The 14,735-nt window shown below is 40.3% G+C and overlaps 2 protein-coding genes and 1 gene segment (V, D, J or C); all 3 read left to right on the forward strand.

The window, feature by feature from the left end:
• The window catches only part of LOC137521936 (immunoglobulin mu heavy chain-like), a 956,922-nt gene that overhangs the window by 767,371 nt on the left and 174,816 nt on the right, over positions 1-14,735 (forward strand). The window lies entirely within an intron of this gene.
• The window catches only part of LOC137521952 (Ig alpha chain C region-like), a 328,184-nt gene that overhangs the window by 87,116 nt on the left and 226,333 nt on the right, over positions 1-14,735 (forward strand).
• LOC137561934 (uncharacterized) overlaps positions 1-14,735 on the forward strand; it is a 101,593-nt gene that overhangs the window by 79,049 nt on the left and 7,809 nt on the right. The window contains exons 12-16 of the mRNA XM_068273283.1: positions 5,106-5,411; positions 9,534-9,875; positions 9,967-10,248; positions 11,049-11,369; positions 13,447-13,737. Of these exons, the coding sequence (XP_068129384.1) occupies positions 5,106-5,411; positions 9,534-9,875; positions 9,967-10,248; positions 11,049-11,369; positions 13,447-13,737 (1,542 nt within the window). The remainder of the gene's footprint in view (positions 1-5,105; positions 5,412-9,533; positions 9,876-9,966; positions 10,249-11,048; positions 11,370-13,446; positions 13,738-14,735) is intronic.

Raw genomic sequence — 14,735 nt, forward strand, 5'->3', positions numbered from 1 at the left:
TAGTTGCCATTGGCAGGTTTTGGTGCGCCATATCAATTGTTATGTATAGAGTGCTTGGTGGGCCCCAATGTAAAACTTGCATCGGGGCCCACAGCTCCATAGCTACGCCACTGGGGAAAGTCCTGATGCTTCCTGTCTCATTCTTCTACGCCTGTTCCTTACAGCGACCCTCTTTATCTACTGGACACAATCACGGCCATGGCCACAGTTGTTCTATTTTTTTGTCACTTCAGGCAAGCAGTCCTGTGTCACCCCCCCCTAAAAAAAAAAATGCGCTAGATAATATAAACCATGTGCCATATAGGGTGGATGCATAATACAGGGAGTCCCTGAGGCACAAACAACCCACCGATCCTGTCGCATTTCGCTGCACATCCCCTTCCAGCACTACCCCAGCTTAGTGTGTAAATGGAAGCAAAAGACAGGAGGAGCGCTCCGTAGTGTGATACCGTTTAATAAAATGAAAACTGCGCAATAAAAGATACACTTACTAGATGTGTATGAACAGTAGGCATTTAAAATTGGCATATAGCCCAGAATAAAAAGGACATCCCCTCTTGGAAGCGAAACCTGAAGCTGCAGTGGCCAGGGGCCACCGTTTTTGGGTTTTATGCCCTGGTGATTTAGAGTTGAGCTTCCGTCAGGAGGCTGGAAAATATAGGGTTTGTGTTTGCTGCACTTTGCAACCCACTGCCATCAGCGCTGTTGACTCGCCCCCGTTGCCTCTACAGCAGGCATGGGCAAACTTGGCCCTCCAGCTGTTACGGAACTACAAGTCCCACAATGCATTTGCCTTTATGAGTCATGACTGTGGCTGTCAGACTCCTGCAATGCATTGTGAGACTTGTAGTTCCTTAACAGCTGGAGGGCCAAGTTTGCCCATGCCTGCTCTACAGGGATGCTGGGGCCACCGTTTTTTGTTTTTTTTTTTGCAACACTTCATACTGTTGCAGTTGAATCAATCAGTTATTTGCCGTCAGGGCGTTATGCCCTGGTGATTTAGAGTTGAGCTTCCGTCAGGAGGCTGGAAAATATAGGGTTTTTGTTTGCAGTACTTTGCAACCCCGCCCCCTACCCTCTCACCCTCGTTAACCTTAATTTGCTCTGGGAAGCCATTCCCTTGACTCCTGTTATAAATAGGAGCATAGTGTGCATGCAGGTACGTTAACTGACGAAGGCGTGGACACGCCGAAACGCGTCTTGACGTAACCTGCACACAGTCACCCCGAAGGGACACCTGCCATTTACCATCTGGATCCTTGCTGCCGCTGGCCACTGCAGCTTCAGGTTTCGCTTCCAAGAGGGGATGTCCTTTTTATTCTGGGCTATATGCCAATTTTAAATGCCTACTGTTCATACACATCTAGTAAGTGTATCTTTTATTGCGCAGTTTTCATTTTATTAAACGGTATCACACTACGGAGCGCTCCTCCTGTCTTTTGCTTCCTTTTCCAGTAGTCCGCTCACAGCCGAGTGTTTGAGGAGCTGCCAGTGTGTGATCAGTCTGCGGTCCACTTTGACCTCTCACCTGCGTTAGCGCAAGATTGCACATCTTTTGTTTTTAGTGTGTAAATGCAGAGTATAGTGTAGCAGAAGCTGTGTTCTCACCTCTCTGCTGGAGACTAGTCCTGTGTTTATGCCTGTCCACTCACCACTCACCCTAGTGCCCAGCATCTCCTACCACATGTAGCGTGATTAAACGCTACATGAGGAGAGTGAGGTGCCAGCACTAGAGGGAGCTGCAAACAGACAGGATGGTCACACAGGCACAGCACTGGACTCCAGAAGCTAGGTTAGAGCACAGCTTCTGCTGCACTACACTCTGCCTGAACACACTGGACTGGGGGAGTGCAGGAGGGGGATGGGAACCAACAGTGGGACAAGGGGACAGAGGGAGGCACAAAGGGGAAGAGAAGGAGGCACAGTGGGACACAGAGAGACACTGAGGGATGCACACAGAGCCGGATCATCCACAAGGCAACTTAGGCAGGTGCCTAGGGCCTGGAGAGAGTCTAGGGGCCTAGTTTATGCTAACCCCCATCGAATCTTGCCTGAAAAGCTGGGTGGCCATCAAACGTGGTCCCAAAGGCGTTGCTTGCCAAGGGCACCATTTCACTTTAATCATTATCTGGATGCACAGGGGGGCAAAGGCGGCACAAGGGGACTGAAGGTGGCACAAAGGGAGACAGAAGGAGGCACAGGAGGGACAGAAGGAGGTACAAACACCCCTGGGGGCTTGGCTTCACTCGGAAAATTACTTAGTTCGGGGTGGGGTTAAGTTCAGGGGGGCTTAATCAGGGGCATGGTGCCCCCAGGACCAGTGGCGCTTCAGGCAGTGGCCTGTAATGCCTATGCTTAAAAACGCTCCTGGCTATGGGCAAGCGGATCAGAACTGGATATGCATTTGTTGCTTTTGTTCAGAACTGTGCATGCCTGGTATAATAAGGTGCTATTGTACAGCTCTTTTCCTCTTTGCACAAGCACTTACTTCTACTGGGCATGCACAATTCTGAACATGAACATGCCCAGTTCAAACGACCTTGTACACACATGCAATCACAGACTGAATTTTATCTGACTGCCACCTGGAGTCAGAAAGGAATTTTTTTCCCCTTAAAGGTTAATCAAGTCAAGCCTTGTAAGGATTTTTTTTTTGCTTTACCCTGGATCACCTGGGATAGAGTATGTTAGGGTGCAGAAAAGAAAGGTACCTAATGTATACCTTTCTTTTATTATTATTATTATTATTATTATTATTATTATTATTATTATTATTATTATTATTATTATTATTATTATTATTATTATTATTCTGGTTGGACTTGATTGGACTTGATTGACAGATGTCTTTTTCCAACCAAACCAACTATGTATTTATGAATAACCTAAATGACTGCATAGCATTTCAATACGTAGCAAGGGTCCCTGCAGTGGAAGGGGGGAGAAGAAGGAGACAGGAAGCCTCAAGGACCTTCTAAAGGCTTCCCCTAGTATATAACTTTTTAGCCTTTGTACTAATCCTGTATTTTGTACCAACTCTGTATTACATTATATATACATTTGTCTGTACTATTTTGTTCCCGATGTTTGTTTCTTACTTTGTATAGAACCATGTAATATGTTGTAAATCAATAATAATAAAAATAACAATGCCACATCCATTTTTGTACTTACCACAAGTTGCTTAAAAGTATTGGGGGGAGGATTTGTAGAAGGAAGTATCTGTCTGTTATACCAGAAACTTGTCAAAGCTCTAATTACTGTGTTAGACATTTACTATCCAATTTGTTTGCATGTTTTCTGTAAAAGAAAAAAAAAAAGTATGTCCATAATATATAATAATAATATAACACATTTTACGTCTATATTTGTAATAAAAAAAAAGGGGGTTCTACATGTTATCATTCTTTACGTAAGCGCATAACCAGAAGAGAACTTCTTTCTGCTCAGCACCTTCCAGTAAAAAAATTCTTCACGTACAAATAGGTAATTGTATAAATATATATATTTATTTAAAAAAAAGTGTGTGGGGAGGCAGAACTATGTTAAGTTAAACTAATTATTTTGTACAAGAGTTTTTGAAGTCCAGTTTCACCAATTTAAAGTAATATAGATCATATCCCCCCCTTATCAATATGATCTAACGCCAACCTTGTAATATTTGTCTTTTTTTATTTTGGCTTTAGCTTTGTTTTGTAATCCACCATCTCTTAACCAATAAATTGTTTGTGGCACTCAATTCCTCTACCCATACTACAGAATGGAGACTATGACATGTGGGGCACACTTCTAAAGGTGCGTACACACATGCGACTAGTCGTTTGAAACGATCGTTCCCCGATCGTTTCAAACGATGATCGTTTAAAAAAAAGCAACCAACGATCATTAAGTCTAACGACGGACGAGCTAGGTCGTTAAAACCGAACGATCTAGCTTGGCGGATTTTTTACAACGACGATCGTTTGCAAAAGTAGTACATCGTTGGAAACGGTCATTCGTACTAGGCTTGACATGCGCATTTCGCTATTTCTCCATGAAACTTCTCATTTTTATGCGCAAGCGCAATAGTTGCTTTACGTGCTGTAACGTTCGTTCTAACGATCAGATCGTTACACACATTTAAAAACTAACTTTACTCAGGTCGTTCTTTCATCAATTAAAAGTTCGTTCGTCGTTCACAACGAACGATCGTTGTCGCATGTGTGTACGTGGCATTAGGGTTTGATCCAGTGATATGTAATAAATAAAGACCTAAAAAAATGAACTCACCCAAATATAGTGAATAGATATATAAAAATATCAGTTTTATTGAGCCATGTTGGTTGAAATACACAGATCAACACAAAAGCTTAAAAACATCAAAATACAATATGATAATGACCTGAGCAAACCCATAATAAAATAACATAGGGGGCCCAGGTGTAATAGCACAAGATGCTCCTCATAAGAAATCTCAACATAATGACAGTAAGTTAATAAGAAAACAAATCTGTCCTCATATCACACAGAAAGTTCACTACTAATAAATAAAGGTGTGCATACATATGTATATAGTATATACTGTAGGTGCATTTGGGATAGTGAATAAAGTGCAAATACTATCAAATTACTCCAAACTAGATAAATATATAAGAACATAAATGGCAGTCAAATAATAATAATAACCACACACTAAAGACACCAAAGGCAATGCAATCTGGCACAACAAGCACATATAATTTCCTGATATGGACTTTACATTTTTTTCATTATATTTCTTAAGTTTCTGTGCCAATTAAAAAAAGGCCATTTTCAAATTCCCATACATAATAGAAATAATGCTCATGTATTTATAAGTGCATGCATGATCTATGAATAAGATGTGGCATCATCTACACCTGAAACAGAACATGTGACTGCCCCAGCAGTAAGCAGAGAAGGACCCCCTGCTCTGCGTAAGAACCTTGCTGTTATTATTGCATAAAATACAATGACAGAAATTATAGAACTGGGTAATATGTAGCTGGGATAATATGGGAACTGGGATAATATGTAACTGTGAAAATATTTTTCTGCGCGCAATGGTACTATGAAGCCTGTATGTCACTCCACCATTTTATTTCCAGATTATTTCTCTCCTCGGCCTGATGGGCACATATTGAAGCCATCGTTCAAAGATCTCATTCTTTCAAAAAACGCCAGTGCTATCTGTAGCACTAACATTCCCTATGTTAGTATTACATGGATGCTTAATGGCAAGGAAAAGAAAAGTAAGGTCACTAGTGACACTGTCACTGTTAACAACAATATCTGGTATCAAAGCAAGTTGCCCGTCACCTTGGAAGAATGGAAAACGGTCTCAAGTCTCTCCTGCAAACTGAATCCACCTGTCCCTGCAGTGGAAAGAAAGATGATGATTATTCAGGATAACAGTAAGTTGCCATCTACAGATTGGTTTTCTTTGACCTATGGAAGCTTTTCCACTAACTTAATGCCTTAATACACATAACTTATATGTCTATAAATGTTGTAGGGATTGAGTCACGAAACTTATCTTATGCATTATATCGCCTTACTTGTTTTTCACCAGACAGGGCCATATGCAATTCACTTTTTCATCTGAGTTTTCTCCTAGGAGATACTATTTCAACTTCAAATTAAAGTGGACCCAAACCAAACATTATTTTTATTCAAAATATTTAGTTGCACCACTCTGACACATACAAAGATAAATAAACACTCCTTCAAGCCTATAAGTATTTCAGTGCATGCTTTTCACCCTTCTCTTTTCATAACTAGGGTTATACAGGGGGCAGTCATTATCAATTCCTCTTTTGCTGGACACCATGTACTCCACCAGTTTGCTGGATCCTGTCCCGGCAATTTGAAAGGAGGAGAGGGGTTTCTCCAATAAATGTAAAATATTTTATATTTGTCATCATGCAGCTGAAAAAAGGCTGCTATTTATTATTATAATTTAGAAAATAGATTGTATTTCTGAAATCTTGTATTTTTAATTTGGGTCCACTTTAAAATACCTTTCCACCACTTTTCACCTAAAAAATACCAAAAAGTAAGTGAAAAAGGACTAATACAATTATTTTGAGCATTTACTTCCTTTCTGTTGGCTTAACCACTTCAGCCTTCAGTCGTTTTCACTTTATGCATCCGAGCAATGTTCACCTCCCATTCATTAGCCTATAACTTTATCACTACTTATCAGAATAAACTGATCTATATCTTGTTTTTTCCGCCACCAATTAGGCTTTCTTTGGGTGGTACATTTTGCTAAGAGCCACTTTACTGTAAATGCATTTTAACAGGAAGAATAAGAGAAAAACGGAAAAAATTCATTATTTCTCAGCCATTTTTTAAAGTTAACTACTTTGGCCTCCTGGACGTACTAGCTACGCCCAGGAGGCCATGTGCGCGTCTGCGTGCTCCCGCGGCCGATCGTGCGCGTGCACGCGCGCTCCCGGCCTCGGATCGTTAGCCCACAAATCAGTGAATTGGGCTATGGTGCCTGATCAATGATTCCTCTCCCCCGCAGAAAAAGCGACAGCTTCTCTCAGAAGCTCCGCTTTTTCTGGCTGTTGCGTCCCCCATACGTCCCTCTAAGCGTATGTTACGCTTAGAGTGACGTCATGTAAACAAACTCATGGCCGCCATCTTGTGGCCAAAAAGTAAAACTACAACTAAAAGTAAAAAAAAAAAACCTTAACACACATTTACATTATAAAAGTTCTGTTTACATCCCACCCTCCCAAAAAAATACCCAAATAAAATGTTTAATATAAAAAAAAACATTACAATAATAAAAAAAAAACATGTAAATATTTACCTAAGGGTCTAAACTTTTTAAATATCAATGTAAAGATGAAATATTTCTATACTTTTTTTATTTTAAACTTGTAAATAGTGATCGATGCAAAACGGAAAAAATGCACCTTTATTTCCAAATAAAATATTGTCGCCATACATGGTTATAGGGACATAATTTTAACGGTGTAATAACCGGGACATATGGGCAAATACATTACGTGAGTTTTAATTGTGAAGGCATGTATTATTTTAAAACTATAATGGCTGAAAACTGAGAAATAATGATTTTTTTCCGTTTTTCTCTTATTCTTCCTGTTAAAATGCATTTACAGTAAAGTGGCTCTTAGCAAAATGTACCACCCAAAGAAAGCCTAATTGGTGGCGGAAAAAACAAGATATAGATCAGTTCATTCTGATAAGTAGTGATAAAGTTATAGGCTAATGAATGGGAGGTGAACATTGCTCGGATGCATACATTTTATTGACAAATGTAAAAATATCACCTAGGAGAAAACTCATGAGAAAAAGTTAATTGCATATGGGACACAGAGTGATAATTCATGATAGAAACAAATAAGGGCATTTATTCAATTAGTTTTTGTCTCCTGGGTTTTCTCCTAAGACACAATTTTACATCTTTTTAAAAATAACTTTTTCAGCACTTTTCATTTATAAAGTATTAAAAAGCATGTGAAAATTTACTGATATGAAAATTTCACCCAGGAGAAAACTCAGGACAGGAGAAGAAGTTGATTGAAAAATAATTTTTTTCCTGAGTTTTCTCTTGGGGGATTTTTTCACACCTTGTCAATGAAGAAATTAATCTGAATAATTTTAACATTTTTTCACCTACTTTTTGGTACTTTTTGAAGTGCTGTAAAGTTAATTTGAACAGAAAATGAATAATGTTCTGCTAGGAGAAAACGTAGGAGATATTTTCACACCTTGGGCCATATGCAATTCACTTTTTCCCCTGAGTTTTCTCCTAGGTGATATTTTCACAACTTGTCATAAAATGCCTTTTAAGCCACCAGCAAGCAAGAAAATACTCGAAATAAATTTAATGCTCCTTTTTCACACACTTTTGGGTACTTTTCAATTGTAAAATGCTGAAAAGTTACTTTAAAGAGAAGATTAAAATTATCTCCTTGGAGAAAACTTAGGTGAAAAAGTGAATTGCATATGGCCCCTTGTCAATGAAATGCCTTTTGAAGTGAACCCAAGGCAGTGCGTCAGGAGGGTGGGAGGGGGCAGATGGGACACGGAGGCATGTTCCCTGCTGTAGGACATGCCTCTGAGTCCCCCCTGCGCCGCTCTCTGCCCCCTCACCGTGCTATAATAACCTCCGAAATTAGCAACAATGATTGTCGCAATTCCGGAGGGTAATGGGAGGAGAGGGATTCCCTGCTCAAAACGCCCACTAGGGGTGTTCCTGCAGGCCACTGGGCAGCTCTCTCTCTCTCTGTCTGGCTTCCATCCCTGCAGCTCTCCCGCCTCCCTGCACTCTGCTCTTTGAGAGCAGATCTTCCAGCGTTGTGACCCCAGGGGTCACGAAAATGAAACTGGAAGACTACAGGGCACAGGAGTGGCAGGCGGCGGGGGGTTGGGGCTACCAGATTCACACAGCCCCCAGATCAGGTAGCATAGTTTTTTTAAAATTTCATGTCCTGACCTTGCGCGTGCTTTAAGCCACCAGGAAGCAAGAAATTACTCAAAATAATTTTGATAGTACTTTTTTCGCAAGCTTTTTGGTACTTTGTCAATTGCAAAGTGCTAAAAAGTTATTTTAAAAAGTAGATAAATAATTTACTCCAAGGAGTAAACTTACAAGAGAGGCTACATTCACAGTGGTGTGTTGCAGTGCAACGTAATGGTCCCATAATTTGTAACATGGAACATTGCACCGCAATGCAACACCTGTGCAACGTTCATAGGGCTTGATTCACTATTGTGTGATAACTGCTATCACAGCAGTTATCAAGCGAGCCCCCGCGCACAAAGGTTTGCGTGCAAACGTCGGTACTTCGTGTGACAAGCAAAGTTTCGCTTTTCACGCAAAAAGCGCACGTGAATATGCGCAAACCTTTGTTTATCACGGGAAGTAACGCCGCTCGGGTGATAACTGCTGTGATAGCAGTTATCACACAATAGTGAATCAAGCCCATAGTGCGGCCGGTGTGGTTCAACGGTGTTTCCGCGTCCTAGTGTGTTTCTGCAAAATGCAGGCGTTAACAGTGACAGGGAAGCATACTTTTCATTGACTGCACACAGATAAAATAATAACCTGTAGCCTAACTTTCCTATTCTGTTGTGTCATTTTAAAGGGAAGATGAAATATATATCTTAGGAGATAACTACGGAGAAAAAGTGAATTTGTTATGGGCCTTTCTTTTCCTGGGAGAAAACTCAAGAGCAAAGTTAATTGAATGGGGACAAGGAGAGAAAAATCATAAAATATGTTTTGTGAACCAGCCCACTAATCACCAATAGCACTAGCAAACTGTCAAACATATACAGCTTCTTAGTATCAAATCTTTCAGAAAAAATATTATGTTTCAAGCTAAAAAAAAAGACCATAACTTGGCTTTGAGGCAGATTTGCAATAATGATGTTACTGAATGTGTCCTATGGGTTTCATAAGTCTAATGGATAGTACTGTCAATATGATATGATCATATGTAAATATATATATTAATTGATTAAGTAATTTATTGATTTCTCTTTTTCAAAAGAAATAAAAGAAAAAGGAAAGCCTCCAGTTGTATACCTCTTGCCTCCAGACCCAAACAGCGTAAAGGTTGAAGACGCTCTGACTCTGGTATGTGTGGTACAGGACTTTTATCCCGAAGACCTCGTCGTGACCTGGGAGGTTAATCATTCATCCATCATGCATGATGTTCCCGACTCCAGCTTAGTTAAGTGCAACTATGTGAAAAAGATCTGCTCATTTACTAGTCACTTGCCCATCCTGAAGAATGAGTGGTTATTCGGTACAAATTACTCCTGTCTTGTTGCTCATATATCATCTAGTGGCTACATTAAAAGAAACATTTGGTTTGAACCCCATAATCCAGGTAAATACATTTGCATGCAATTAAATAACCATCTTGTGTATTTAATTTCATACAATTAAGCCAAGTTCAATTCATGCATTTCATTTTTCAGTATACACCCCTGAACATTACATTGAGGTACCATCATTCAAGCAAATGTTTCACTCTAAGGCTGCAGAAGTCAGATGTGGAATTAATACTACAGACAGTGTCCTGAGCTGGTCTGTGAATGGGACAGAAGAACCTACATCATGGAAAATAAATATAACTAAGATTTCAAATAAGAGTATGATATTTACTGAGAATCGCATAACGATCCCATTGGCAGAATGGAGACCAATATCGACTCTTTCCTGCAAACTAAATAAATACCAGTTTCTTCACAATATTACAAGTAAGTTGCTATATGCACCATCTCCTAGAATTATTTGTCTTGTATTTTGACAAAAGCCATTTATTTATTGTGGTTGTATATTGTATATATGTTATTTTCATCTTTGTATATGTTATTTTCATTTTTTATTATTTTTTCCCTCTCAGATTTTGATACTATATATTACTAGCCGACCTAAGCCCGTTTCAAAACGGGCTTTAGGTCTGTCACCGCGTATGCTCCCGGCACGCGCACGCCCGCCCCTTGGACCTCCCTCCCCTGCAAGCCGCGCGTCACTCCCCCTCAGTGTCTCTGCATTGCTGCACATGTGCAGAGCGCAAAAACACTCACACACGGACATGGGACAGAGAGACACAGGGGTTTTATTAGGTAGGATTGCCAGCAGCATTTACAATAGATTTAGTATTTGAAGCACTGAAACAGCTGATGATCCTGGCTTTAAGGCTACTTTTGATAATTGCATAAGTGTATAACAATATCCTACCTAATAAAATTTCTGTGTGGCTGTGTCCTCCTCCTGCGTGTCCGTCTCTGTGCTGTTGCATACCATGCATGCGCGGCATGCGGGTGGACTTAAGAGCAGGAGGAGGAAAGGGCCAGGGGGCGGGTGTGTGCAGGCGCGGTGTGCATGTGCAGATGCACGCGTGCATGCATGCCTAGGGACATGCAGCCGGCGGCAGTGACGGGTGGGGGTGGGTTGTGAGGGTGACCTAGAGCCCGTTATTGTATTGAGCTTAGGTCCACTAGTTTTTTACAGCTATTTATAATATATTATTAATCCATTTTTGTTTTGTTTTCAGAATCCAATGTGATGAAATGCCCCAAAATACGTATACCCCCACCTGTCATTGACAATGACACTGAAGGGAAGAGGATGACTTTGCTGTGTCTGGTGGATGGATTTTATCCAGAAGATATTTTTGTGACCTGGGCATACAATAACATTACAGAGGATGTTCTGGACCCACCTGCTACCTGTAACCATACGCAACATCTCTGTTCATTTGTCAGCCAGCTGTCCATCCTAAAAGAAGACTGGGATACAGGAATGAAATATGTGTGTCAAGTGGCTCACATCTCCTCGGAATCCTACTACACTAAAAACACCGGTGATTTGAATGGTAAAGCCACCTTACACTCATACCCCTAATAAAGATTGTATCAAGGGAGCCATACACAATTCAACAAAAACATTCAATTTTCCCAGTTTTATTTAATAAAATGATTGTATAAAAAATTAAATGTTTATTTTTTAATAAACTTTTGATCAGTTTTTACAAACAAATTAATAGTGTATGGTGGATTGGTTTTATATTTTTCAAACAATACATTCAAGCAAGAAAATTGAGTGTCCTTGTTCCTTTTTTTTTTCAGTTTCCTTGATAATGATGCATAACCAATTCCCAGGGACAAAGGAGCATGGCTGTGAAGTCAGTTTGTTAAGTTCAGGCAAATTATATACGCTAATGTCTATTAAAAAAAAAATATTAAATGTAAAAGATCTAAAGAGAAAAAAGTATGGTGTATGGCCACCTTAAAGAGAACCCGAGGTGGGTTTGAAGAATATTATCTGCATACATAGGCTGGATCTGCCTATACAGCCCAGCCTCTGTTGCTATCCCAAACCCCCCTAAGGTCCCCCTGCACTCTGCAATCCCTCATAAATCACAGCCACGCTGCTGACAAACAGCTTGTCAGAGCTGGCTGTGTTTATCTCTATAGTGTCAGTCTGCTGCTCTCCCCGCCTCCTGCAGAACTCCAGTCCCCGCCTGCATCCCTTCCCTCCCTGCTGATTGGAGGGAAGGGACGGGGGCAGGGACCGGAGCTATGCAGGAGGCGGGGGAGCAGCTGAGACTGACACTACAGATGTAAACACAGCCTCACAGCATGGCTGTGATTTATGAGGGATTAAGAGTGCAGGGGGACCTTAGTGGGGTTTGGGATAGCAACAGAGGCTGGGCTGTATAGGCAGATCCAGCCTCTGTATGCAGATAACATTCTTTAAACACACCTCGGGTTCTCTTTAAATGTAAATGTTTGTATAAAACTGACTTGTGTCTTTATGCATTAAATTTTAAACTAAGACAATCGGATGAGCTCATGTCATTCTATGCTCTCCCCAGGGCAACATCCAAAACTTTTGCCTGATTACTTAGGAAAACCAAATCCAGTGCAGTCTGCAAACTAGTACATTTATAGCAAGTACAATTTACCTTATGGTAACTAGTAAATATCATAGAACTTTAAGCTCTTTCATCCAAGAGTCCAATGGACTCGTGTATTGTTTATCTAAATAAAATACAAAAATTATGTCCAACATGCTATCCTTTTTTTTTATAACTGTTCTGTTGTACTGTAGCTCTTGCCAGTGTTCTTATTTTGTTATTGTATTATTTTTAATTGTAAAACAGGGACTCTCTCTTTTTAAACAATTTATACAACTCACGCTATCAATTTTTCATCATTAATTTGCACCTTACCAATCAAATTAATAGATTTGCAATCAGTTCAATGCCTTTATTAATTATATTATAATAATATTAATATTGTCTAGTGGCTTTGGGCCTTCATGGATTTCCTAATCTTATGTGAATATTAGAAAAGACAAGACAAATAACATTTATTTCATGCTTTTCTCTGGGGGACTCAAAGCGCCAGAGCTGCAGCCACTAGGACCTGCTCTATAGGCAGTAGCAGTGTTAGGGAGCCTTGCCTAAGGTCTCCTACTGAATAGGTGCTGGCTTACTGATCAGGAAGAGCTGACATTTGAACCCAGGTCTCCTGTGACAGAGGCAGAGCCCTTAATCAGTACACTATCCAGCCGCCAAAATAAATACCGGTAGATATTAATTTAAATTAATTATAATAACACTGACTTTATGAATTGGAAACAGGACTACAGCCAACTTCAGAGCATCTTGCTGCTCAGTCTAGCATAGGGTATAAATCACGTTCTAATATGGTACTGCAATAAGAACACGAGCTGCCACATTTCACCAATGTCAGCAACATTTATAAGACATTAGTATGTCCTGGCTTGCTATCCCATAATCCTCTAGTGACTACATTAGAAGATACATTAAACTTTTTAGAAGATACATTAAACTCAACACAACAGGTAAATGCATTTACATTTTATTATATAGTCGTGCTGCTTATTTAGTTTAAGAATAAATTCAAATGTAATTTATTTTTCAGTAAACTCACCTGGGACTCCTGAACATTACATGGTGAAACCATCCTTGAAGGAAATCCTTCTCTCCAAGACTGCGGAAGTCAGATGTGGCATTAACGTAACTAGTAGTGCCTTGAGCTGGTCTGTAAATGGTACAGAGAAACCAGCACCCTGGAACACAACAACACAAGAGATTTCACATAAAAATATGACGTGGGTTGAAAGCACAATATGGATCCCTTTGGCAGAGTGGAAAACAATCTCTTCTCTTTTCTGCAAGCTGAACCAATCCCAGGAGCTTGACAATATCACAAGTGAGCAGCTATCTGAACTATTATCGACAATTATTTGTTCAGAATTGTAATGTTTACTATGTACTTACTGTGCTTGTATAGCCCAATAATAATTTTATAGCAGGCTGTGCTTCAGTATGTGATGTTATACAAATATACAATAGACTTAGAAAAAGACCACCACACCATAGATTACTTTTTTTTTATATGCTTCAGGTGGCTCAAAACAGGGTTAGTAGCAAGCTGGGCCTTATCAACAATGTGAAGAGAATGCAAGAAGTACCCCTTTAAAAAAATGAAATGTAGTCTTTAACCACTTCCGGACCAGGCTAACTGAAATCAATGGCCTGTTTGGAACCTATTATCCCTGCCAGGGCTTAGATTTCAACCACTGTGCCACCGCTACCACCAATCGCGCTGCTCTCACGTCACTGCAGCCCACCCACTCTGCTGTCACTATGAAAACAAAGCTCCGTGAGCAGGTCAGGAGCCAATTTCACTGGCTTCTGACCCTATAATCAGTGTGTGGCAAACATATAAAATCTGCATGAGTGTTTAAAACCTAGACTCTTGGCTGGAGTAAATTGATTTCCTGTATTTATAAACATCTGGGTATCTCTTTCACGTATTATAACTGAAGTACAATCAAAGCTGTCCATTTGAAGGTACTTTATTTAGATATATTTTAGCCTTGATAACTCACAGCCATTATGGGAATAGTCCCTCTATAGAAATTCCTAGCACCATAAACATCTATAATGATCATTTTCAAGCCATCGGCTGTGTGTTGCTAAGTTCTTCTGTCTTGCACATACCCCTTTCTGCCCTGCCCCAATTGGCCACAGTTCTGTGTCCATCTGCCCCACCCCCTCCTGCCCCGCCCTGCTGTGATTGGCCTTGGCGCTGGTGAGATGTGGTACCTGCATTCGGTGAGAGGGTGCATGCACTCCTGCCCCACAAAGCTTAGCATGTGGCACCAGGTAGTGTAAAATAATAGTCGGCACAGAGTAGACAAAACA

The sequence above is a fragment of the Hyperolius riggenbachi genome, chromosome 1 (genome assembly GCF_040937935.1).
Source record: "Hyperolius riggenbachi isolate aHypRig1 chromosome 1, aHypRig1.pri, whole genome shotgun sequence".
Lineage (NCBI taxonomy): Eukaryota > Metazoa > Chordata > Amphibia > Anura > Hyperoliidae > Hyperolius > Hyperolius riggenbachi.